This window comes from Oryx dammah, unplaced genomic scaffold (genome assembly GCF_014754425.2).
Source record: "Oryx dammah isolate SB20612 unplaced genomic scaffold, SCBI_Odam_1.1 HiC_scaffold_20, whole genome shotgun sequence".
NCBI classification, from domain to species: Eukaryota; Metazoa; Chordata; class Mammalia; order Artiodactyla; family Bovidae; genus Oryx; species Oryx dammah.
Genome location: NW_024070204.1, coordinates 6,381,196 through 6,408,558, shown reverse-complemented (window position 1 = coordinate 6,408,558; position 27,363 = coordinate 6,381,196). Strand labels below are relative to the sequence as shown.

Sequence of the window (27,363 nt, the reverse complement as noted above, 5' to 3'; positions counted from 1 at the left end):
CTAAAAACATTGATACGGTAAGAGCAACCCCTGGTTCAGTACTTACCAAACACCTGATGCCATCCTAAGTGTGCTAGGAGCATCAGTTAATTTACCTGAAAAATCCACCTTAGCAGAGAAGTGTCAGTTCTCACCGAGAAAGTCTCAGCTTTCTCATGAGAAGTGAAGTGGAGCCTGTGGAAGCTTTTAATGAAAATTCTTCAAAACCACCCAGCTGGTTAAGGTGGGAGTGATGGTGATGTCTGAAATCAGGCCCTTTAAAGCCCAGAGCAGCACCCTGTTCCCACTGCAGTCTCTAATTTGCTGATTCTGGTCTCCCTGGTGATTAGCCTGCTAACATTCAGCGGCATTTCCATAGCTGGAGTCAGGACGAGCTAGGGGGTGAGAAGCTGCTGGAAGGAGTCTCCCTCCCTCCCTGGGGGCCTCCCCAGGAAGCACCCTTCCCCTATGCAAAGCAGTTGGATGTTGAATTTAAACAGGCAGCAATAGGTGTCACCGAAGGAGTTATGGGGAAGGTTTCAAAATACCATGAGATGGACCAAATCCCACGAGAAAGACCATATGCCACGAGATGGACCAAATCCCACGAGATAGACCATATCCCACGAGATGGGCCAAATCCCATGAGATGGACCAAATCTCGCGAGATGGACCAAATCCCGCGAGATGGACCAAATCCCACAAGATGTACGCCATGGCACGTCCAGGACTGACTCACCATATTGAACACGGCCATGGTCAATATGATGGCCGTGGTGATGACCGTCAGGGAGATCCGAGGCCAGGGCCGGTTGGCGATGATGCCCGATGACTTTAAAAGCCACAGGAGAGAAGCAGATGCTTTCTTGCTGCATTGCTAAGAGCGGAGAGAAAGAAAAAGAAACGCGTTGCTATTTTACGTATTTTTGTCAAGTTTCTCAAGGATGTTTAAAACACAAGATGCGCCGATCTTCTTCACACATGAGACCAGTAGACCATGTTGGCATTCTTCTTACAAGCTGGGAACAAATTCATTAAATTTCTACGACAAATTACGACACGCTTGTATGTCCTTTAAGAGAGACCTGAAATTATGTTTAAAAATTCTTCTGGTAAAGGAAAAATACGCCAGTTAATTAAACGACTCTGGCAGAGGTGTTGGGTCTCAGATCACAGCTGTGAGGAAGCTGTTTTCAGAAATTCAGGTGATTTGTGTAGAAAACTGCTCAACATGCAGCTAATCCTAAGAGGTCATCTGGACCACACAATACGGTAGTTTGGAACCTGTCCCTATGAAGATGACACCCAGCGCTCTCAGCTGTGGCTCGTGGTGATGGCTGTACCTCATCCTGTCCTGAGAGGGCTTCCCCCACGTGGAGAAGCTCTACTTTTTATTATAAAAATACTATTTTTAATCGTGTTAAAAACACATAAAATTTACCCTCTTTTTTTTTTTTTTTAACATTCTTAGGGCTTTAAAAAAAAATTGGAGTATAATCACGTTACAATGTTGTGTGGGTTTCTGCCATACAACAAAAAAGAGGAATCAGCTATATGCATAGTTATAACCCCTTCCTCTTGAGCCTCCCTCCCACTTCACTCATCCCACCCCTCTAGGTCATCACAGAGCACTGAGTTGTTGCTGCTGCTGCTGCTGCTGCTGCTAAGTCGCTTCAGCCGTGTCCGACTCTGTACGACCCCATAGACGGCAACCTACCAGGCTCCCCCGTCCCTGGGATTCCCCAGGCAAGAACACTGGAGTGGTTTGCCATTTCCTTCTCCAATGCATGAAAGTAAAAAGTGAAAGGGAAGTCACTCAGTCGTGTCCGAATCCTAGCGACCCCATGGACTGCAGCCCACCAGGCCCCTCTGTCCATGGGATTGTCCGGGCGAGAGCACTGGAGTGGGGTGCCACCGCCTTCTCCGGCACTGAGTTGGGCTCCCTGTATTAGACAGCTGCTTCCCACTAGCTGTCTATTCACACGTGGTCATGCACATAGGTCAATGCTACTCTCCCAAGTCGCCCCACCCTCCCCTTCCCCCACTGTGTCCACGTCTGTTCTCTCTGTCTGTGTCTCTATTCCTGCCCTGCAAATAGCCCTTAACCATTTGTAAGTGCAGAGTTCAGTAGTGTTGATTTTATATGCTTTGCTGTGTTGCCTTCCCAGGTGGTGCGGTTGATAAAGAATCCGCTTGCAAATGCAGGACACATGGGTTTGATCTCTGGGTTGAGAAAATCCCCTGGAGAAGGGAATGGTAACCCACTCTAGTATTCTTGCCTGGAGAATTCCAAGGCCAAAGGAGCCTGGTGGGCTACAGTCCACAGGGTTGCAAAAGAGTCAGACACAGTGGAAGTGGCTGAGCACGCACCCATGTACACTACGGGATGAGAGATGGTTAGAAAGGCAAGCAGCCCTGTGGCTGGGGAGTCAAGCCCCACAGCTGTGAGACTTTCTGCACGTTACTGACCCTCTCCGGCCTTGGTTTCTTCATCTCTGAAATAAGAATAACAACAGTACCTGCCTCTTTGGTTTTTTAAGAGATGTAAATGAGCTACATAAGGTGCCCAAAACAAGACATATGCATTAGATTTTCTTCTATTTGTGAAGAAAACATATTTCTCAGGAACATTTCAGTGACTAAAAATCTATTTCCTTTATATCTGCATGCATGTTAACTCGCTTCAGTCTTGTCCAGCTCTTCGTGACCCCATGGACTATAAACCGCCAGGCTTCTCTGCCTATGGGATTCTCCAGGAAAGAATACTGGAGTGGGTTGTCTTGCCCTCCTCCAGGGGATCTTCCCGACCCAGGGATCGAACCTGTGTCTCTTACATCTCCTGCACTGGCAGCGGGGGGGTTCTTTACCACTAGCACCACCTGGAAAACCCTAGGTGAACATAAAAACCATTTTTTTCTCTCCTTTTTACTATAGTTTCTTCCCCCTCTAGCTCCTGGTGTAAAGAGATGCAGAACATTTGTCTATAGCATGTAACCCCCTGTGATGTGGAATCCCAGGGCTCAGTCTTTGGGCAGAGTCTCCTGGGACCTCCTCTGATTTCTCCTACAGCCTGTCTGGAGGGATGAGCCAACGCTGCCCTGGGCTCCAGGGGCTGAACCTCAGGCTAGCGGCCAGGCTCTGCAGAGCGTTTTCCTGTTAGCAAGTCATGGCGAGCCAGATGTATGCCTTAAGTTTCTTCTCCAAAGCATGGTTTGAATGGGGGTTGGTGATGTCCTTAAATCTGTTGTCTGAAGAGAGGCCCTTCAATGCTATGAACATGTGGTATCATTCAGGATGACACAGCGGGAGGACGCTCACCTGAAAGTGTGTCATTATCCTTCTAGCACATCATACACTGAATAGTATTAATACCATAAGCCACAGTGTTTTTGAACTGTGGTGTTGGAGAAGATTCTTGAGAGTCCCTTGGACTGCAAGGAGATCCAACCAGTCCATCCTAAAGGACATCAGGCCTGAATATTCATTGGAAGGACTGATGTTGAAGCTGAAACTCCAATACTTTGGCCACCTCATGTGAAAAGGAGACTCATTTGAAAAGACCCTGATGCTGGGTAAGATTGAAGGCAGGAGAAGTGGACAACAGAGGATGAGATGGTTGGATGGCACCACCGAATCAATGGAGATGAGTTTGGGTAGACTATGGGAGTTGGCGATGGATAGGGAGGCCTGGCGTGCTGCGGTCCATGGGGTCGCAAAGAGTCGGACACAACCGAGGGACTGAATTGACTGACTGAAGCCACAGTCATATCTGTGTTCGGGAGGAGAAGCTATAACAGAGTGTAAAGAGCAGAGATTCAAAAGAATATCATAGTCATCCAGCTCATATTAAAATAGAAGATGATGCATTTGGCTGGATCCTGGAAAATGAAGACAATATTTATGTGTTTGCATCCTAATTGACTAAGATTAGGGTTTCTATTTAAAATAAAATTATTAAAATGGATGCTTTTGTGTCTGTACACAGAAACTGTCAATAGATATGATAATAAAAATCTTAAGAGCAGAAAACACAAAACCGCTGATTTAAAAGAGTGTTTAACTCTAGCTCAGATTCCGTGTTGCAGTCAATTAGGTAAAATATCTAGTTATTACACAAACGTATTGTTGAAATTGTAAAATTTTAAAAATTGCTGTTTGAATTTTTAGAGCAATGCACGGTGATGGTATTGCCAAATATGCCAGCTAATGGGACTATGTCATGTTCCGCTCATGGACTAGGCATGTGCTGAAGCAGATGTGGGCAGACCCACACGCTTTCCTGCTCCTGTGACACACTGGGCAAAATGACACAGTGGTGGCCCCAGAAACTCCTGCCTCCATCTGCCTACTGAATACATGGCAGACTGCCCTGGAAATCTGCCATGGTCCTACTCAGTCCCGCAAAGAGCGATCTCCTTGAAGCTGCTCACTAAAGATGCACGGGTTTGGTGCGCACTGGGCCCCAGACACCAGATTCAGAATGAAGCGGGTTCATTTCCGTCTCTGTTTAGTCTTCCTGTGTGCCTCCAAGCCCTCATATGCAATCGTTCTTTAACCTAGTATGCCATATACTCATTGTTCTCCAGGTCATAGAGGCAGGCAGCCGCCCCTATCTTTTCATCTCTTCATCAAATCGAGGCAAAGTAAATACAACTGTTCTGAAACATGAAAACTGGAAACACTGCTGGTGCCAAGGGCAAGGATACAGACAGTGGTTCTGGGGATACAGATCCTGAACTATAAAGACAGTGCAGGGAGAAGAGGAGGAAGAGAAAGCAGAAATAGGAGAAGAAACCAATGATGGGGGAAAAGGAGAAAAAGACTAGAAACTTCCAGTGGAGAGAATCTGACTGAGGAAAAACGGGAACATTGATTTCACTTGTTGCTCTGAATAAAAATTACAACTTATATCCTAACCTGATAATTTAGTTCAGTTTATCCTGTTTTGGGTTAAGTATTCAAATAAACTCCCTGATGGATAAATAGTTTATCAAAATTTACACCATCCTAATGAGACATTGGGCTTCCCTGGTGCTCAGATGGTAAAGAATCTGCCTGCAATGCAGAAAACCTGGGTTCGATCCCTGGGTTGGGAAGATACCCTGGAGGCGGAATTGAAAATCCACTCCAGTATTCTTGCCTGAGGAATTCCATGGACAGAGAAGCCTGTCAGGCTATAGTCCACAGGGTTGCAAAGAGTCGGACATGACTGAGCAACTAATATGTAACAAGACATTACGGGCCTCCCAGGTAGAACCACAGAAGAAAATCCACCTGCCAATCTTGGAGGTGAAGGAGATGAAAGAGATGTGGGTTCGATCCCTGGGTTGGGAAGATCGCCTGGTATAGGAAATGGCAACCCACTCCAGTATTCTTGCCTGCAGAATCCCATGGACAGAGGAGCCTGGAGGGCCTCAGTCCATGGGATTGCAAAGAGTGGGACACGACTGAGTGCACGTGCGCACACACACACACAGTGAGACATTATAAATGATACCACCTCAAAGAATATTGTGGCATTTATTTAGAACATCCTTTTCATATGAAGATGAGAGGAAGCCTGCTATCAGCTCAGGGTAATCATTCTATTTGATCTTTGGTTTAATCACCGGCATCATTTCTGCCAAATCTGTTTCTTCTCTGTCTTGATCATCAGTGAGGCTCACTGTATCATATGATTGTCTATTACCTAGAGCAAGCTCACTGAGCATCTTCTAGAAATGCTCTTGGCTGTTAATGCCACATCCATCCACTGATCAATATGAAATTGGTGCTAAGTGTAGTGGGAGAGGCAGAAGGAGAAATATAAACGTACGTGAAAACCCTACCATGGAGTTGGTACTGGGGACGGTGAGCAGTGTGGGTTGCTAGAAAGAGTCTGGAATGAATGCTAATGTCTTCACCCCAGTACAGGCAGAAGATTCTCCACGTAAAAATAACATGTTCATACATGGTGTTTTGAATTAAAAACGAAGAAAAAAATATCTCTGCCAAAAATATTTCCCGTTCCTTCCTTCCTCTCTTCCTTTTTTGTTTTTTGAAACTTCTGCATTGGAAACAGTAGGTAGTCTCTGCAGTTCTAGAATTCCTCATCATTCGGTGTGATAATTATTAAAGCAGATTGGGTTTGCAGTCTCATTAGTTTGTTCCTTTTAAAAATAAAATGAGGTACCCGCAAAGAAGTCGCTGCTTATATAAAGTGAAATGTAATAAAGTGAGAGACATTTCAGAAAGTTTTAAATGTATCACAGTGGTTTGGTAACAAACTTTTATCATTAGAAAAATAGAACTCCTCTTGTCTGAAAACTATGGTGAAGCTGGTCATGTAAACATGCGCTTTTGTGTATTTGTCTAAAGGAACACCTACCGTGGCATTTTAATTGGGCAAGCACTCTCACTGTCATGCAGCAAGAATTACTCCATGCATTTGCTGTCAGAGAGACTGATGTGTCTACTTTATTATTTAATTGTGCTTGGACTTCCCACAGGCTTTTATTTCAATCAATCATATAGACCCTGAGGCGGGGAAAGACTGAAGGCAAAAGGAGAAGGGGGATGCCAGAGGACGAGATGGTTGGATGGCATCACCGACTCAGTGGACATGAATTTGAGCAAACTCTGGGAGATACTGGCAGACAGAGGAGCCTGGTAGGCTGCAGGCCACGGGGTCAGAGTTGGACATGACTTCGTGACTGAACAACAGCAAATATTTTACAAAATCATCCTGTTTCTCTCACACGCCTTTGCTGAGCCATATTCCTCTGTTATTCATCCACTGGGTGGCTCTCACAGCACCATCTACATCGTGTTAGTGAAGTCAAGTTGCTCAGTCATGTCGACTCTTCAAGACCCCATGGACTGTAATCTACCAGGCTCCTCTGTTCATGGGATTTCCCAGGCAAGAGCACTGGAGTGGGTGCCATTGCCTTCATCGTGTTCTCTTTGCCTAAATGCTTGCCTCTGGCCACTTGGAGACCTGGTGGAGCCACCTCACAACTCACGTGTGTTTCTGTGTGTGTGTGTGTTTGCCACACTGCACAACTTGTGGGATTTTGGTTCCCTTACCAAGGATCAAACCCAGGTCCTTAGCAGCGAAAGCACTGAGTCCTAATCACTGGACCACCGGCAAATTCCCATCACAATCCTTGTATTCCTAGAGGCAGCCCAGGATTCAGCGAATAGAACTCAACGGATGCTCGCTGAGAAAGCACACTGTCTTAACAGTGGATGCAGAGAGGAATTCCTAGGGGTGTAAAACAAAGAAGGAGGCTACTGATAGAAGGATGGAGACTGTGGGATTGGCCCCAGAGTGTCCTGGAACTGAACATCACTGGGCTGGGCTTTTGATGCCCACAGGGAAAAGATGTTGTCTTGGGTCTGCAACAGGTGGGCAGCTGGGACTAAGACTGCTGAATAAAACCAGAAGCCTCAGAAGGCTATTCTCTCCAAGTAGAGAAGTCTAGAAAGTCCATACTCTAGACCAAGAAAGTATAAATAAACTTCCAATGCAAACTCAGACTCTAAATATGGGTGTTGGTTTTGAAATCATATTATCTGCTTCATAATGAGAATCTCAAGGTGAGTGGTTACTGATCAGACCAAAAACCAGAGAAAGGTCTTGGGGCTGTGGCTGCACCAAGAACAACGCTGCTTATGATGACACGTCACATTGCAGGATGCAACACACATACCAGTTGGGAAGGGGGCAGTCCCTACCGAACACGATCTCACAGCGAACAAAAACTATGAGCTACATAAGGGGCTTCCCAAGTGGCACAGTGGTAAAGAATCTGCCTGCCAGTGTAGGAGGTGAAAGAGACACGGGTTCGATTCCCAGGTTGGGAAGATCCCCTGGAGAAGGAAATGGGAACCCACTCCAGTACTCTTGCCTGGAAAATTCCATGGATAGAGGAGTCTGGTGGGCTACAGTCCATAGGGTTGCTAAGAGTCAGAGACAAATAAAGCATGCACGCTTGCACCACCACGAGCTGCAGAATACAATGGACTGTACAAGGAAGAATCAACAGAAATAACAGATAATAGAATGAGTATCATTAAGATTCACAAATCAATCTCAAGTAGTCAATAAAATAAGATTAAATTTAAAAAATCCATGGATTAGAGTTCATAATGATAAGCAGTTAAGAGAAAGTAACAGGTTTGCTTTATAAATGAGTTCCATAGACTCTTTAGCAACAAACATGTAGATATTGAGATTAAATACTCAGCAGTTATGCTGAAGAGGGTAAGATAGCTCTAAGGAGACAACCCATAAAATAGCACAGAAATACAGAGAAAAAAATGTATGCAGTTGAGGCACAGAAGGTACAATAAGACTGAACATACTTGGAATGAAAGTTCGAGAAAAAATAGAACAGAAAGACTGAGAAAAAGACGAAATACAGGGGAATATGGGACAACGCCGTCATGGACCTGGAACAGAATATGAACTCTATAGTCGAGATGAGGCACTGAGTCACATCAAGGTGAAAGAGAAGCAAACCTCTTCCTCAATACAAAGAATCTGTTGCCCAGGACACAGAGCAAGTTTTACAAAAATAGAGAAAGGACATCTCATCACGGAACCACAACTGGCCTAGATTTCTCCTCAGCACATTAAAATCCAAGAACATATGGACTCATGTTTTCAATGTTAACAACATTATTGTAAAGTATTAGTCAAAGAGGAAAAGAGGCTGTTTTTTTTTTTAATATAAAAGCTGATTGGGGTATATTATATATAGGCTCTCATGGAGAGGATTACACGAGGAATAATCCTATGGAAATATGAACACTGCACCTGGAAGAAGGCATGACATTAAGAAGAATGTGAACAAAGAGACCATTACATCGGAGTACCGATAACAATGAATAACACAGAAAAATCTAGACAACGTCGGAGGGACAACGGAAAAGGGTTAGAGCATGGTGCCTGCATTTTTCAACAAGAAGATGGAAACAGTAATGGACCCGGTGAGAAGTGTGCATGTTACACATTTTACGTTAATCCCTGAAAGAAAAGACGAGGATGTGTAACTGCCAAGTCACTAGAGGGAATAGAGGAGACTCAGTAAGTTCCATTTGTCCAGGAGATGACAGGAGAAGAGGAAAAATAAACAGAAGCAAAAACATATATGATGGATTAAAAAAAGCAAAAGACGACTAGCAATAATTGTAATACACATAAATGTATTATGCTTGCCAGCTAAAAGAAAAAGACTCTTGGATCAGAGAACATAACATACACTTAGATGTTGTTTACAAGAGACACACCTATATAGCAAGGAGAAGCCGAAAAAGAAGATGGGGAAAATACTAACCAAGAGAAAGCTGGCAGGCTTATATTGATATTAGAGAAAATAGACTTCAAGGGAAAAACAGTCCTGCGGGTAGGAAGCTTTTCTATCAGCTGGCATGTGGCCTATTTTCTGTCCCCAGGACTGTCTCTATATTTGTGCTTTCATCTCTGCTGGGAACAAGGTTGGTGGGCTGATACTGTGTTATCTCTGCCATACAAAGTGGCAAGAAAACCACACGGAGAGAAAAATTTCTCCTGACATTTTCTAACATTTTCATTTGCTGAATCTGGCATAATTCTTCTAAAAGACATTTCATCAAGAAGACTTTTGTGGGAGGCGTCTTTGTTATTTATGGTTACATCTCTTGTGTTTCTTGCAGAGGTTTAAGTCTACTTCAGGTAGTTTAGAAAAGTTAAACTTGGCAATAAAAATGCACTTATTTTTATGACTACCATGGTGATGACAGCTATTATTATTTTTTATTGCTGATTGTTATGGAAATGTAAACTTGAATCTCTTATTCTGCATCTTAGTTTCTACTCAGATAAAATGGATTGTTTTGATTATCAAATAAAATAATACGTAATGAAAACACTTTGAAAGGCTTTCATATATGTGAAAATATTTTGCAAGTATTACTATAAACTTTCTTACTTAGAATATTTTGAGTCTAAATTGACTTATAAATGAAATTTTTTCTCTGTCTTACTGAATGTATTTTAAGATGGAGTTATACCTTGTCCAAAATCCAGTTTTACATAAACTAGGTCAACAGCTGAATATACTGGAAAACTAGACAAGAGGCCACTGTGAATTAGGTTCTGTGTGATGTTATCTTGCCTGACTTTTTTGCCTTTGAGCCACTGATGCTTAGCAATCACTATGAGGCTGCTTCAGTACCACGACGGTCCACGACCAGGACGGTGGACATTCCTCTTCAGCACTTGCCAGTGTCTCTCCACACACAGTCTAGCATCCTCTGGAACTCGCCTTCAATTTAGTACAAGGATTCTAAGGCTTCTTCCCAAAGGCTCCAAAACCTACTTGTTGTATTGTAACACTTTAGGGCAAGTTATGCAACCTCTGGACCTTCTCTTTCATTAACTGTAGAATGAGCATTCCCTCCAAGGACTCTTGTGTGGATAAATGAGCCAGTATACATAAAATGCCTAGCAGATTTAAGTCTTCAGTTTTAATATAATACAACATTTATCATTTGTAAACTGCAATGAGGTCAGATATAGAACTATTCACAGATCTCCGCCTGTCTTAAGCAGTCTACATTGGTTCTGAAGGTTCTTACCCAAGGACAGGGGAACTTTTGCAGATCTTGCGGTTCTCATATTCCTGACCGTGATCCAAAGTCTCCATCTGCTTCCTCAAGGGATCTACTTATGACTCCTGCATTATTTTTCATGCAGGGAAACTTTCCTTTTAAATAAGTAGAAATGGAAACTCATGGAAATGAACGGCATCTTGGGCCCTGGGTCCCTCATCCCCCAAGTGCAGACCTGGACAAGGTTATCTCTCAGTTCCCTTTCAGTTGTCCAGATTACGACTTTGAAATGCTAACCAGCATCTGCTGTAGAAAACCAAGGACCTCACAGGAGAACTGATGCAGAGGCACTGAAGGAGACCTGACAAGCAAGCACACAGGATGCTGGCCCAGGATGCTGGCAGGCCAGGAGCCTGTCAGAACTGGGAGCAGGGATGCGGCAACTGCGAGCTGGATTCAGAACTGGGAGCTTGGGAGAAGTCAAATCTGGGTGAGGTTGGGGTGGACTTCCCTCAGCAGTGGTGCCAGGTGGTTGCATTTGCAACCCGACACTCCTTCAAGCTGCTGCCGCTGCTAAGTTGCTTCAGTCATGTCCGACTCTGTGCGACCCCAAAGACAGCAGCCCACCAGGCTCCCCTGTCCCTGGGATTCTCCAGGCAAGAACACCAGAGTGGGTTGCCATTTCCTTCTCCAATGCATGAAAGTGAAAAGTGGAAGTGAAGTCGCTCAGTCGTGTCCGACTCTTTTCGACCTACTAAACACTTTGTATTTCAAGGGTCTGGAACAGTCAGTGAACAAAACAGGGCTGAGATGAACTCATTGATGATTTTTTTTTTTTTTTTGCCTAAAAGAATACAAATAGGAAGCCCAACAAGCAGGCTCTAGGTGGAAAAGGCTAGTTTTCCTTTTGCTAATTTTCTTCAGAATTAGCTGGGGAAGGTCACAAAATTGTTTCCAACGGAAGAGCCAGCCCGAGGCACTTCAGAGTCAAGGAACCGTGGCACACGTGAGAAGGAATTTCAGTGCAGCAGGATGAGGGCTGTGGACCACTCACTCCTTCATACATTCATGTACACACCAAGCCCATCCCCACTCAGGGCATCTGGAGGAAGAAGAACGCTCAGGGCTCACAGGGAACTTAACTGCCTGAGGATGAACACGGGAGCCGGGTGGCGAGACAGAGGAGGTGCTATGTGGAGCCCAAGAGTAGAGGAAGGGGGAAAAAACCTCATGGAAATGACGGACATCCAATAATGCTTACTTGCGTGCGTGCGCGCCAAATCACTTCAGTCATATCCGATGCTTTGCGACCCTATGGACCACTCCTCTGTCCATGGGCTTCTCCAGGCAAGAATACTGGAGTGGGTTGCCGTGCCCTCCTCCAGGGGAATCTTCCTGACTCAGGGATCGAACCTGAGTCTCCTATGTCTCCTGCACGGGCTGGCGGGTGATTTACTACTAGTGCCACCTGGGAAGCCCAAATGTTTACTTAGCATGCACTTATTATAAACACATCTACATGTCCAGCATTCTGCTGGATTCACTGGGAGATAGAAAGCAAATGAAGGAAACAACCCTGGTCTTAAGGATCCTGTTATATACTAGCAGAAACTGCAGTCACACTCAGCAGAAACTTTTTCAAAAGGGGATCAAAGGGATGTCACTTATTGAGTGCTAAGCAACATAGCACAGACCCTGTGTCCCACGGTGCTTCAAGAAGGGCCCATCACAGGGGCTGGTGAGGTTCCCGAGAAAGTTTCCAGGAAGGTGAACAGGTGCAGAACCCACCTCCACGGGCAAGAACTCAGACATGGGCAATGTGTGTGGGGGGGTGATTGCTTCTGGAAGAGCCTGGGGATGGGGTGGACTGGCAGTAACCAGAGTGGATGGAAAGGGGCTTCTCACAACAATCAGGAACAGATTCCCTGACATTTTCCTCTGAATGGGTCACTGAACAAATACCACTTTTTTTTTTTTTAATCAATAAGAAAAAAACTGCATTTGATTTATCACTCTTATTTTTTACCCACTTTGACATGTCCCTACCTTTTTATTAGGGGCTTCCCGGGTGCTCAGAGGGTAAAGCGTCTGGCTACAATGCGGGAGATCCGGGTTCGACCCCTGGGTCAGGAAGATCCCTGGAGAAGGAAATGGCAACCCAATCCAGTACTCTTGTCTGGAAAATCCCAGGAACTGAGAGGCCTGGTAGGCTACAGTCCATGGGGTCGCAAAGAGTCGGATATGACTGAGTGACTTCACTTTCACTTCACCTTTTTATTAAACCCAGCTGGTCAATGACCTATCAATTTTACTTACTTGTGCTGCACTTTTTGTGCAAAAGATAATAATAAAGGTAAAACTTTTGGAGGAAAAAAAAAATATCTGCCAGGCTTATCTTTTCTCCACTTCCTTTACAGAAGTATTTTGATTTCACTTTTCATACAGAGAATTTAATACCAATATTAGCACTGATACTGCCTTTGGCATTAAATTTTCAGAAGGTTAACATAAATCAGTAGAACGTGAGCCTGGGATATTCAGTAGTCTTTCATAAACCCAGTATTTAATCCATAACAAAGGACAAATCACAATAAAATCTCGTACTTCTCCATGACCACTGTAGAATATTGGTTATATATGTAGGCTTTTCACTTCTTCAATTTAAACTTATTCTTTGTAGAGGGACACTAACTATTACATTGAATGTCATGTGTAAGAATGGTAATTAAAAAAAGAAAGAAGCAAGCACTCATTTTGATCTTTGTTCTAAACACTCATATTAATTTTAAAAAGTTAATGCTGGTTTCTGTTGCCTAAAATACAGGTTTGTCTAAAGTGCTCTAAGAATCAGTTCAGTTCAGTTCAGTTGCTCAGTCATGTCAGACTCTTTGCGACCCCATGAATGCTGCTGCTGCTGCTGCTAAGTCGCTTCAGTCGTGTCCGACTCTGTGCGACCCCATAGACGCCAGCCCACCAGGCTCCCCCATCCCTGGGATTCTCCAGGCAAGAACACTGGAGTGGGTGCCATTTCCTTCTCCAATGCATGAAAGTGAAAAGTGAAAGTGAAGTCTCTCAGTCGTGTCTGACTCTTTGCGACCCCATGGACTGCAGCCCACCAGGCTCCTCCGCCCATGGGATTTTCCAGGCAAGAGTACTGGAGTGGGGTACCATTGTCTTCTCTGACCCCATGAATAGGCACTCTAAAATATACAGTGATGGAAAATAATAGTAGTTGCTGTTTGTTGAAAATCTGTCAGTATCCTGTTAGGTAATTTCATGGCTTGGGGTCCTTCCTGTAAGAGCCTCAGGGTGATCAAAATTCAACATTCCTGGCTTCTGTTTCCTCCTAGAAATCAGAGCCTTCCCTGGGGGAAGCCTTCCCTCCGGATGATCTCCAATCGTCCCGAGAAACTTTAAAAGACGGTTGTTCTCCAAACTTCATGTTGAGGAAATTCTGGCTTGGAAAAGACAACAGGAATCTCAACGGTGGTATGTGTAGTTTTTGACTGAATTTGGAGGGTTGAATAGAAAGCACATTGCCTTTGTGCAATACCATGTTTGATGTTGTATGTTAAAAAAAAAAAAATCCTTACAGACTATTTTAGAGAGTGAAAAGAACCTCCCAGTGGAACAAGAAGAATTCCTTCTTTAATTTTACCAGGATTACATGTGGACTAAGGATCACAAGTGGCCAGTAGGGGGAGACTCGGGCACAGATCCTATCCATTCAAGTTGAGAGAGACCAGATGTCTTTAAGCTTGGTCTTCCTGACCACTTTGGCAAAGCACAGGCTTCCCCCGGGGAGGAGGTAAACATCGGTTCATTTGCATCCTTGAACTTTTCTCTTTGGGATAACGCAGAGTTAAAAAGAACTTTGTAGCATCTGGTGTGTGGGCATTAGAATCTTGGGACGCCCCCAGGGAAGGCTCTGGTTTCTAGGAGGAATCAGAAGCCAGGAATGTTGAATTTTGATCACCCTGAGGCTCTTACAGGAAGGATCCCAAGTTATGAAAGTTCAACACTGTGGTCAGATTATAGCGGGCTGAGAGGGGAGATGTTACTGAAACTTTCTCACCAAGGCAGCAAAGTTGCCCCAGGGATTCTCCCTTCCTGCTCTGTGTTTCTTTTTTATAGCAACTTAGTTGACCAGATGGTAAGGAATCTGCCTGCAATGTGGGAGACCCGGATTGATCCCTGGGTTGGGAAGATTCCCTGGAGAAGGCAATGGCAACCCACTCCAATATTCTTGCCTGGAGAATTCCATGCACAGAGGAGCCGGGCAGGCTACACAGTCCATGGGGTTGCAAAGAGTCAGACATGACTGTGTGACTGACACTTTCACTTTCAGTGGAAAGAAAAGTCAGTCTGAAACCCAGCTATTCTCCTGCCACCCTCAAGACTGGATTCCAAGAAAACGGGAAGTATGTCTACTCAGACACAAGGATATGCACAGCTTTAATGAGAGCAGGGTTTAGATTTCCAACAGAACCACAGATGACCATCCCCCTTCTGAAAACTGGAGAACACAGGCTGCAGGTGTCTTCGGGGAGTCAGGAAGAGAAAGGGTGGAGTGTGTGTGCGTTTCCACCCAAGGGAAATCTGCATATAGAAAGTCAGGCTGCCTCGTATGTTAGGAATTCCTCGAATCTCAGAACTTGACAAAGAGCCCCATGGTCAACAGCTAATCCGTCTTCTCTACAACCTGTGAGGTCTTCAGGGGATTTTTAAGTGACTTGAAATGCCATGTGTGCATTTGAGGAAATCAGAAACCACAGTCTTACTTTTGGAAGTTTCCAATCCAATTGGAAGCATTCAAACTATGATATAGCAAACAGAACCCACCAAAGTCTGCAAAGGTCCAAGGCAGAAGGACGCAGCATCCACTGTCCAGAGGCAGAGACAGGCTTTGGAATCTTAATCCTTTTTTTGGCCAAATGATGCCATATGTCAGACCAGAATGCACCCATGCTTGGCCTCTGGTTCAGTCCTGTTTCAACTCATTTCCAGTGAACAAAATGAAACCTTGACTATCTCTTGGGACTTCTATCTCATTGTCGCCTTTCTTAGGATGCTCTCAGCGATCCAGGGCCAGCCAGCAACAACTGCTTTACACTCAAGAGTCCAGTGAGGTTTACTTCTTCTAGCCTGAACTAGCATTTAAACCATAAGTGCTGACAATGATTGGTTTTAAGTTAAAACACTAATAAGAGATATTTTTACATTCGTTATTTTCATATTTTCCAAAATTTTATACCTTGTGGAAGTCATTATCAAAGACACACTTGGTTTACACTTTAATTCTCCTGGTCATTAAAAGCCTCCAATTACACTAGTATTTGCTGCTATAAATACTCTGAAAACTTAAGAGGGATAGTACAAAATGTTGACAGAAACAAATAAACACAAATGTGATTTTATAGCATCCTATCCAATATTTCAGGTAACCTTTGAGTTAGTGTCTTGGTTGTTACAGGCTTCCTCAGTTCATAGTCTGGGCTGTTGACATGAAGGATACTGGCTTCTCTACTGGGCTGTGTATCTCGTGAAACAGTAAATCAGCAAGCTCCCTATTTTGATGAAGCAATCAGTTTTCAATGAGCACAGTTTCAAAGAAGTTCCATATGTGAAGTACCTACCAAAAGCTGTCCAGCAAAGCAGACGAAAAGGATAAAGGCAAGTGAGAGAAACGCCGCTCCAAAGGAAATCCCAAGAATGGATGTTCTACCGGGAAACAAAAAGGAACATGTTAGTGTGCGGGCAGCTTCAGTTTTCCTGGAAAGCCATCACGAATACCTGTGGCTTGAATTAGGATTTTTAAAATGAGGACTTCATTCCTCACTAATATCTTTGAGAAATGAAAATGGAGCTAAAAACAAGCCAGAGATACGTCCATAGGAAAATGTATCTATGGCTGTGTCTGAACAACTTACTGTGATACGACATTAAAATTGTCCTACCAGCATCACTTCTTCGTAAGAGAAAAACCCTCTTTACACGACTTGCCTCTGCAACCAGCACCTTCATGCCCACACCCGACCGTGGCCATCATGGTGCCCCCTTCCCTGTCTCAATGTCCTGGCAGTTTTGCCTCCAGGGCAGCCTCGTCGATGTCCGTGGAAACCTCATTCCCCGTTCTCACTCCATGGTCTTTGCATTTTTGCATGAGCCAATGAACACACAAGCTTCCTGTGATCATGTGAGTAAAGTGCCCACTAAGTTACAGGTTGTCACCCTCCGGTTACAAGTAGAAGTGGTCACGAGAACTGTATGCATTTCTCAGAGTTCCTTTAAACAATTCAGAAATTTAAGGTGTCTTAAAATGTCCTTTCATTCAAAGGATAAAACTGTTTGCAGGAATTGTATATATTTCTGAGAGGTCCTTTATATAATGAAAACTCGAGGCCTCTTAAAACATCATGTAATCCAAAGGAAGAAGGGTTTGGGAGTATAGAAAAGATGAGCCGCAACGAATAATCCAAGATGAAATTTAAATGCAACATCTTAAGAGAGGTCTGGTGGTACCTGAGATCACTGTGGAAGCTCGAGCCAATGAAGTTGGCTAGAGAAACTGAAGAGATAGAAGACTCAGTACTGGAAGTGCGGGGACACTGAGAGTGAATATTGATGCATCAAAAGGAAGACTCAGATATGAGCAATCTACAAGCTGAAATGCCCGGCGAGTGCACAGCTGTGAGCCCCCAGCAGGGGGAAAAGAAGCGAGCCATCAGCGAACTAAGGAACCCCTTCATGCCATCAGGATAGGAAGGGTTCACTCGGTTGGCACTCAGATAGTTATTCTATCTTGAGATGAGCACACATCAAGAAAGATCTACAAAACCTTGACTCCAAACCACTGTGCACTCAAGGCTGACCCGAGGATGTTTTTATGGAGTGTGGAGTCATGTCCTAGACGCTTTCAAATACCTAGCCTGATAACGACATTTGTTCACATTTTATGAGTAACGCTAAGTGTCTGCTAGGAGGGTGCGGATATACCATATACACCTAGATTGTTGACTTGTCTCATGGCCAGGTCCACGCTGGGTTGGAAAGGAGCAAACATGAGTAAGACCCGTGTTTTGAGTAACTCACAGTCTCAGAAAGGTAAGCTCTGTAAGCCTCCTCGCCTCCCCCATCCCAAACACCCTTTTTCTCAGACATTGCTCCTTAACCCCTGCTCAGAATCCTCAGTTTCAGTATTTCCTCATCGCAGACTCTCAGGTGTTCTGCTAGCACTGTGGACGGAGGGGAGCGTAGGAAAGCTCTTGCTATTCCTGCGACCGAAGAGACACCAGAACTCATCTGCTCAACTTCCACTGGCCATTCTTTTCGTGCATCTAAGAGAGCTCTGATGGGTTTCCTGTGACTCTGTGCTCCCCTGGTTCCTTGCTGGTGTTAAGATGATGCCATCTGCATAAGGTTGATGTCAGAAAAATAATGCTTTTTTTTAGGTCTGTAACTGTTTTAATATGAATGATCTCTAATTGAAGGTCTGGTAAGTCTCAGCTCTAAACCGTCTGGTGATAGGAGGGTGAAGCTGATGCTGGAATGACATGAGAATATGATGATAGAATACTACATGTCCAGCACTGTTCTAAAGGCTTTATATGTATATGTAACCCTGGACAGCAGGGTTACTGTTCTTACCTTATTTTACTCGAGAGAAAGTGACACCCAGAGAAACCGGGAAACCAACCAAAAGTTAACAACCCTCCCAAGTGGTATGGGTTGGGATTAAAGTCCACACGATTGTATACCTGACCCAGGTTGTGCTTCTTGGAGTAAACATGTCACGTTTCAATCATGTTTACTGGTTTAACTTTCCTGAAAAATTATCCTTTTCATTTAAATTTTGAATGTGAGACATTCAAAATGTCTCCTTAATATTCTCTTACAATTTCTGAAGTTGTTATAGTTAAAGCAATTTCTTCTTGTCTTTCATGTTATTTTTCTGATTCTCTCTAGATAAGATTTTTGAAGCTTTGCATGTTTGTTGAACTTCTCAAAGAATGAACTTTTGTCTTATTATTAAGGTCCATGCTTTCTGATCATTTCCTTTATTATTGGTCTCTAATTTAACTTAAAATAATCCTTTCCTCCTTCTTTATTTGAACTTTCATTGTTCTTTTTCTTGATTGTCATTTGGTGCTAATCTTTTCTATTTTCTAATAAATGCATTTAAGGACATAAATATTCCTATAATTACTGCTTTAGCCAAATCCCACAGCTTTTGATTTATTACTACTCATTGCCATTCTTTTCTAAAAAGCCTATAATTTCAATTTTCTTTTCCTTTTAATACAAGAGTAACTATACAGGGAAATTATTTCTGGTGTGTCCTTGTTATTCCAAGGTCACTAGGTTTGCTCAGAGATTGTGGTCTCTATTATTTTTACTCTGACAATTTCTTTTTCTTCTGGGATGTGATAAATACATTCCATTTCTATTATGTCTTATGATACATATTTACATTTCCTTTTTGTTGGAAACAAAGCAAGTTCTTTCAGTAAGTCTATTGTCAGCTTGAGGAGTTAAGTCAGATCCCCAGTGGGCTAATTTATTGGCTCAATTTGATCTTTCAATTTTAGAATATATTAACATTTCCAACTAAGTTTGTGGGTTTGTCAATACATCTGAACATTTTAATAGCATCTATTTACTTCAAAGAGATGCTGGAGTGCATAAAGTTTCATGATTGTTAACTTTTCTTGGTGACTGTACTGTGATATAAGCTTCTCTGTTTTCATGCTAAATGTCTTTCACTTGGATTTAGATTGCCAGAAATTCATAGTACTACTGCTTTCCTCTGTCTGTAAGCTGTTTCCTAAAATAGCTATTTTCTATGCTTTATTTCCAACCTTTTCTCTTTTAATTTTAGCTATATTTTTAAAGGTGGTACAGAAGTGGCATTTGGTTTATAGCCTCAATCTTTGACTTTCTTTCCAAGAATAGGACATTTCCCTCCATTCACAATTATGAAATTTATATTTGACCAGTTCTCTCCATCTTATTTTCTTAAAATGTTTGGTAAAGTTCAGACAGAAATCACTTGAGTAAAAAACAAATTTAATACAAGGACAGGGAAGCCTGGTGTGCTGTAGTCCATGTGGTCGCAAAGAATCGGACATGACTTAGTGACTGAACGACATCATAACATAAATACCCATTTAAATTTTCAATATGTGTTAATAATTTGGTAAGTTGTACAGTCAATGAATTTTCCATTTTATCTAAGTTGTAAATTTTTTGGCTTTGAGTAATTCATAACTTTTCGTATTTATCCTGTTAAAATCTGTAGAATCCGTAGTAAATACCATTTTATTTCTTATAACACTAGCTTGGGTGGTTTGTGATTATTGCTCCTTTTTTCTTTCTTGATCAGTCTTGCTGATGGTTTGGCATTTCACTGCTTCTTTAAAGAACCAACGTTTGTCTTTATTATTTTCCTGTTGTTTGTTTTCCATTTTATTGAATATTTTTTTCCTACTGTATGGTCCCTCCTACTTATTGGACTTGCTCATCTTTTCTGGCTTCCTAAGGTTGAAAGGTAAACAACTGATTTCAACTCTTTCTTCTTTCAAATATAAGCATTTTAAAGCTACAAATTCCTCTCTAAATTACTGTTAAGCAACATTCCACACAGTTTATTTTAATACACAAAACATTTGCTAATTTGTCTTGTGACTTTTGGGATGTATTTCAATTTATACAGTTGATTTACAAACTTGTGCCAATCTCTGCTGTGCAGCAAAGTGACTAAGCTGTAAACATACACACACTTTTATGTTCTTTCGCCTTCTTCAGTATCACAGGGTATTGAGTGCAGCTCCCTGTACCATATGTGGGTGCTCAGTTGCTTCAGTCGTGTCCGACTTTCTGTGACCCCGTGGACCATAGCCTGCCAGGCTCCTCTGTCCGTGGGATTCTCCAGGCAAGAGTGCTGGAGTGGGCGGTCCTTCCCTTCTCCAGGAGGTCTTGCCACCCAGGGATGGAGCCCGTGTCGCTTGCACCTCCTGCACCGGCAGGCGGGCTCTCTGTCACTAGCGTCACATTCTTTTCCATTTCAGCATATCACAGGATACTGAAAACAGTTTCCTGTGCTACACAGCAGGAGCTTGTTATTCATCCATTTTAATGTACTAGCTTGCATCTACCAACGCCAATCCCATGGAGAGAAGGGCCTGGTGGGCTATAGTTCACAGGGTCCCAATGGGTCGGACACGACTGCAGCGACTTAGCATGCACGCGTGCACCAGCCCCCAGCCCCCCCGGCCATGCCTCTCCCTACCACATCTCATTTGCAACCCCAGGTCTGTCCCCTAGGCCTGTGAGCCGCCTTCTGTTTTGTAGATGGGTTCATTTGCGCCACGTTTTGGGTATCTGTCCTTCTCTTTCTGCCTTACTTCACTTAGCACGATACTCTCTCCTTGCATTCATGTTGCTGCAAATTTTATCCCTTTTATGGCTGAGTAACATTTCATTCTATGGGCTTCCTCAGTGGCTTGGCAGGAAAGAATTCACCTGAAAGGCAGGGGATGTGGGTTGGATCCCTGGGTTGGGAAGATCCTTTGGAGAAATAAATGGCAATCCACTCCAGTGTTCTTGCCTGGGAAATCCCATGGACAGAGGAGCCCGGTGGGCTACAGTCCATGGGGTTGCAAAACCGTGGGGCCTGACTTAGTGACTGAGCAATAACGATATTCCATGATACATACACAAACACCACATCTTCTTTTTCCATTCGTTTGAAAAATTGACTTAAAAAATTTTTTTACTTAGTATTGTTCAGTCACTAAGTCGTGTCTGACTCTACGACTTTATAGACTGTAGCATACCAGGCTCCTCTCTCTGTCAGTATCTCCTGGAGTTTGCTCAAATTCGTGTCCATTGAGTCTGTGATGCTGTCTAACCATCTCATGTTCTGTGGCCCCCTTCTTCTTTTGCCTTTAATCTTTCCCAGTATCATGGTCTTTTCCAGTGAGTCGGCTCTTCACATCAGGTGGCCAAAATATTGGAGCTTCAGCTTCAGCATCAGTCCTTCCAATCGATATTCAGGGTTGATTTTCTTTAGAATTAACTGGTTTGATCTTGCAGTCCAAGGGCCTCTCGAGAGTCTTCTCCAGTTCAGTTAGTTCAGTTCAGTTACTCAATCATGTCCGACTCTTTGCAACCCCATGGACTGCAGCACGCCAGGCCTCCCCATCCATCGCTGATTCCTGGAGTTTACTCAAACTCCTCCATTGAGTTGGTGATGTCGTCCAACCATCTCATCCTCGGTCATCCACTTCTCCTCCTTCCCTCAAACTTTCCCAGCATCAGGGTCTTTTCAAATGAGTCTGTTCTTTGCATCAGGTGGACAAAGTATTGGAGTTTCAGCTTCAACATCAGTCCTTCCAATGAATATTCAGGACTGATTTCCCTTAGGATGGACTGGTGGGATCTCCTTGCAGTCCAAGGGACTCTCAAGAGTCTTCTCCAACACCACAGTTCAAAAGCACCAATTCTTTGGTGCTCAGCTTACTTTATAGTCCAACTGTCACATCCATACATGACTACTGGAAAAACCATAGCCTTGACTAGATGGACCTTTGACGCCAAAATAATGCCTCTGCTTTTGAGTATGCTGTCTAGGTTGGTCATAGCTTTTCCTCCAAGGAGCAAGCGTCTTTTAATTTCATGGCTGCAGTCACCATCTGCAGTAATTTTGGAGCCCCGCAAAATAAAGTCTGACACTGTTTCCACTGTTTCCCCATCTATTTGCCATGAAGTGATGGGACCAGATGCCATGGTCTTAGTTTTCTGAATGTTGAGCTTTAAATCAGCATTTTCATGTTCCTCTTTCACTTTCATCAAGAGGCTCTTTAGTTCTTCTTCGCTTTCTGCCATAAGGGTGATGTCATCTGCATATCTGAGGTTATTGATATTTCTCCCAGCAATCGTGACTCCAGCTTGTGCTTCCTCCAGCCCAGCGTTTCTCATGATGTACTCTGCATATAAGTTAAATAAGCAGGGTGACAATATACAGCCTTGACATACTCTTTTTCCAATTTGGAACCAATCTTTTGTTCCATGTCCAGTTCTAACTGTTGCTTCCTGACCTGCATACAGATTTCTCAGGAGGCAGGTCAGGTGGTCTGGTATTCTCATCTCTTGAAGAATTTTCCACAGTTTGTGATGATCCACACAGTCAAAGGTTTTGACATAGTTAATAAAGCAGAAACAGATGTTTTTCTGGAACTCTCTTGCTTTTTCGATGATCCAATGGATGTTGGCAATTTGATCTCTGGTTCCTCCGCCTTTTCTAAAACCAGCTTGAACCTCTGGAAGTTTACAGTTATGTACTTTTGAAGCTTGGCTTGGAGAATTTTGAGCATTACTTTACCAGCATGTGAGATGAGTGCAATTGTGCAGTAGCTTGAACATTCTTTGGCATTGCTTTTCTTTGGGATTGGAATGAAAACTGACCTTTTCCGGTCCTGTGGTCACTGCTGAGTTTTCCAAATTTGCTGGCATACTGAGTGCAGCACTTTCACAGCATCATCTTTTAGGATTTGAAATAGCTCAACAGTCTTCTCCAGCACCACAGTTTGAAAGCATCGATTATTCAGTGCTCAGCCTTTTTTATGGTCCAACTCTCACATCTGTATATTTTGTATTTTTGTATTGAGGTATATCCAAGTAACATTGCTGTAATAGTTTCCAGTGAACAGTGAAGGGACTCAGCCCTACCTACACATTGTCTCGTGATTTTTTATTTGACTAGGTTATTCAGAAGTATATAGTTTAACACTAAAATAGTTGGGATTTGTTTTAGATATTCTATGTTTTCAATTTTAAGTTGATGTTGGTGTGGTGAGATATGTCTATAAGTTTTCCTAGCTTTCATATTTCAATCTTTTCAAATTTGTTGAGACAATTTTATGTCATGTCTTGGTCAATGTTCCAAGTGCCGTTTAAAATAACATGGATTTTACTGTTGGATTTAGTGTTCTATGAATGCTAATTCATAGGAAGTTAATCTTACTCAGGTTTTCAAAACTCTTATGTCTAGCAAGGGATATAAAAGGAATATTAAAACATCTAATCTAGTTATTGGTTTGTCTAAGTGTTTTTCAGGTTTTTTTCCAAGTATTCTATAGCTGTGTTTTAAGTATATACCATTTAATGATTTTGTTTTCTGATAAATTGAAGCTTTTTGTTAATTTTCAATGCTGCTCCTTATCTTTGTCCATACTTTTTGCCTCCATGTCTCCTTGTCTGATATCAATATATGGATGGTAACTTTCTTATACTTACTGTTAATACGATCTCTATTTTCCACCCTTTTAATTCCAACCTAACTTCCTTCTGTGCTAAAAGAGCATCTCTTGTAGACAGTATATGGTTAATCATGCTTTTATTTGGAGTGTTTAGTCCTTGTACATTTAATAATAAACCTGTCAGATGACCATCTTTTGTCTGTTGTCCTTCTGCTTTGTCTGCATGGCGTGGTCCGTGACGTTAGGTGCTATTCTTCATTACAAGTTTACCATTTTACTATTTGTTTTCTGTCTGTCTCATGTCTTTTCAGTTCTGTTTCTCCCTTATTGTCATTTTTCATTAATATAATATTTTCACAGGGTTTTCAGTTTCTTCTATTGATTCGTTAGCTATACCTCTTTGTATTTTTAGTGATTGCTCAAGATATAAAATATACATACATGATTAATGTTTCATAAGTTACTTAGCATTAATATTATACCACTTCAAAAATATATAAGGTCCTGACAACAATATACGAAGAAAGCTGAGTGCCGAAGAATTTATGCTTTTGAACTATGGTGTTGGGAAAGACTCTTGAGAGTCCCTTGGACTGAAAGGAGATCACACCAGTCAATCCTAAAGAAAATCAACCCTGAATATTCATTGGAAGGACTGATGCTGATGCTGAAGCTCCAATACTTTGGCCACCTGATGTGAAGAACTGACTCACTAGATAAGACCCTGATGCTGGGCAAGATTGAAGGCAGGAGGAGAAGGGGACGGCAGAGGACGAGATGGTTGGATGGCATCACTGACTCAATGGGCATAAGTTTGAGCAAGCTCCAGGAGTTGGTGATGGACAGGGAAGCCTGGGGTGCTACAGTCCAAGGGGTCGCAAAGAGCCGGACATGACTGAGCAATTGAACTCAACTGAACTGACAACAGTATAATCCCACTCTTCTCTGCATCGGAATACTTAGTGTAGCTATTATCTTTTGCATTAAATGATTAGTTGCCTTTTAGAAAAATTAATACTATATAAACATATGGCCTTTTATATGCTCACGTATTAAGAGCACATTCTTCTCTTCATTCCCTCCTGTAGATTCAAATTTGCCTCTGGTATCATTTCAGTTCAGCTTGAAGAACTTCCATTAGCATTTCTTATAGTATAGGTTTGCTGGTGATGAATTCTGCTAGCTTTCTTTCATTTGAAAAATGGCTTTCATCTCATTTTTAAAAAAGGAATATTTTTATTGAATACTTAATCCCGGATTGAACATGTTTATATCAGTGGTTCTGATGAGAAGTCAGTCAACATTTCCATTACTGATCCCTCGCATTCACAATATCTTTTTTCCCTTGGACTGCATTTGTGTGTGTGTGTGTGTGTTTTTTTCCTTTTCTCTTTGGCTTCAGCCATTTGAGTATAATATACCACATGTGGTGTTATTTATATTTATTCTTCTTGCTGTTCACAGATGTATCTCAACAAATTTGGGAATATTTGTCACTAAATGTGCTGATAATTTCCTGTTTGTTTTCAAACACTTTTCCATTCCATCTCCTACAAACTCCATTTTCTGGATTCTTTCCAAATGGTTCTAACAAGGTTTGGCCAGTGGGAAGTGTTGGGGAAAGACTGGGAGGGGAGAAGGAGGAAGCCTGGGTCTTTCTGCTTCTTCTCTATGTAACAGTCATTCTCTGGATGGGCTGCACCTACTGCTGTGTGCACGGGTCCGCAGCCCCGTCAGGGACGCATCCTGGCTGCTGTGGCTCTCGGATCCTACATTTCTGGTGACACCGCATCCATCCTGTGTCCTTCCCACCTAGGGTGGTGGCAGTTTGCTGCCTTGCTCCCCTCTTGGCTTCTCTGCCATCCCCTATTTGACTTCTTAGCTTTGCCTTCATCTGTAAGCACTTCAGTGTATTAAATTCCCTTGATGAAATTCCTGAGGCCATTTCTGTTTTCTTTATAGAACTCTAATCCATTAACTAAAGTTTTTTTTTTTCTCTAGGTACTATGATAGCATTAGTGATCAGACTGAAATCTAAGAATGATTGGAATCAGTTGCTTCTCCAACTTTCTTCCCTCTTCCTTTGAAAAAAGAGCAAACCATTCAGTTTTTATTAGAACTATGGAGAAAATACCTACATATTTCATAGGATATGCCATAGAGCAATTTCCTTATGAATGAATAACTGATTAGGGATTACATTGGCCTTTAATTACAAAAATCTTAACAGATTTAACAAAAATTATCATGGGCTGATCTGCTTTCAAATCACATAATTAATTTTATGAATCAGAATTTAAATAAAAGATTCTTGTACTAAAGTAAGTTCCATGGGCTCCTGTTTTCTAAAATGCATTTCAGTGTCTGCTTTTAGGAATAATTATTCCACCATAACATGTTTGAAAGAGATCCTGGGCATTCTGGAGTCACGTCAAACAGCTACATTAGAGCCTGAAAAAACAAATGTCTTAAAATTTGACTCTCACATTACATGGTGAAGAGCATCTGGTGATACATTTTTCTGGATGTATCTAGTTTGCTTTTTTTCTCAAGCGTAAAAATCCATTAAAGGAAGATAAGAGGTTGTTAAGGGAAAAAACTGGCCCTAATACCACAAACTGTTTGTGTTCTGCTGAAACGGATGACAAGTGCCCAGAAAAGCAGGAATGAATAGTGTTAAAAGTATGATAACGGACAGACTACCAAACATGACTTCATAAGAAACAGAAAATCTGAATAAATCTATAAAAGAGCAATTCAATTAGCAATTTAAAAACGAAACAAAAATAAAAACTACTCATAAGGAAAAGCTCATGCCCAGATGGCTTCCTTGCTGAGTTTTACAAAACTCTTAAAGAAGAATTTATACTACTTTTTCCACAAACTCTAGAAGATAAAGGGGATGGGACAGTTACTAAGGGATTCTATGAAGCCACTGTCACCCTGATACCAATACCAGATGAGGACTGAGCAAGAAAACAAAACTAGAGACCAGTGTCTCTTATGAATTTAGATTCAAAAGTCCTCGACAAAATATTAGCAAACCAAATCTAGTCACACATGAAAAGGATTATGTATACCATGATCAAGTAGGATTTGTCTGAGAAAGGCAAGGCTGGTTTAATACCTGAAAATCAATTAATGTGATACACTATATTCATAGACTAAAGGGAAAAAAGCCTCAAATGATTATCTCAATAGATCAATATGACAAAGTCCAACACCCTTTCATTGTAAAAACACTCATCAGGCCATGATGAAAGGGATTTTCTTTCTCCTGATTAAAGGCATCTGTGAAAAACACACAGATAACCTCAGACTTAATGATGAGGGGCTAGATGTTTTCCTTCCAAGATCATGAACAAGAATAAATGTGTGCCAAGGCTTCATCTATGGAACCCGGTACTGGAGCTTCTAGCCCAGGAAATCAGGCAAGAAAACGAAATAGGAAGCACTAGACTGGACAGGAAGAAGTGCAACTGTCTCCGTGCGCAGCTGACACGACCTTGTACAAGAACATGGTGTCACAACCCGAGACCCAGAGCTCTGC

General features: G+C 42.3%; 1 protein-coding gene across 1 annotated transcript in view; it reads right to left on the bottom strand.

The window, feature by feature from the left end:
• Positions 1-27,363, bottom strand: part of ADCY2 (adenylate cyclase 2) — a 474,101-nt gene that overhangs the window by 69,627 nt on the left and 377,111 nt on the right. Inside the window, exons 15-16 of the mRNA XM_040262372.1 lie at positions 16,191-16,275; positions 719-856 (exon numbers count right to left, since the gene is read on the bottom strand). Of these exons, the coding sequence (XP_040118306.1) occupies positions 719-856; positions 16,191-16,275 (223 nt within the window). The remainder of the gene's footprint in view (positions 1-718; positions 857-16,190; positions 16,276-27,363) is intronic.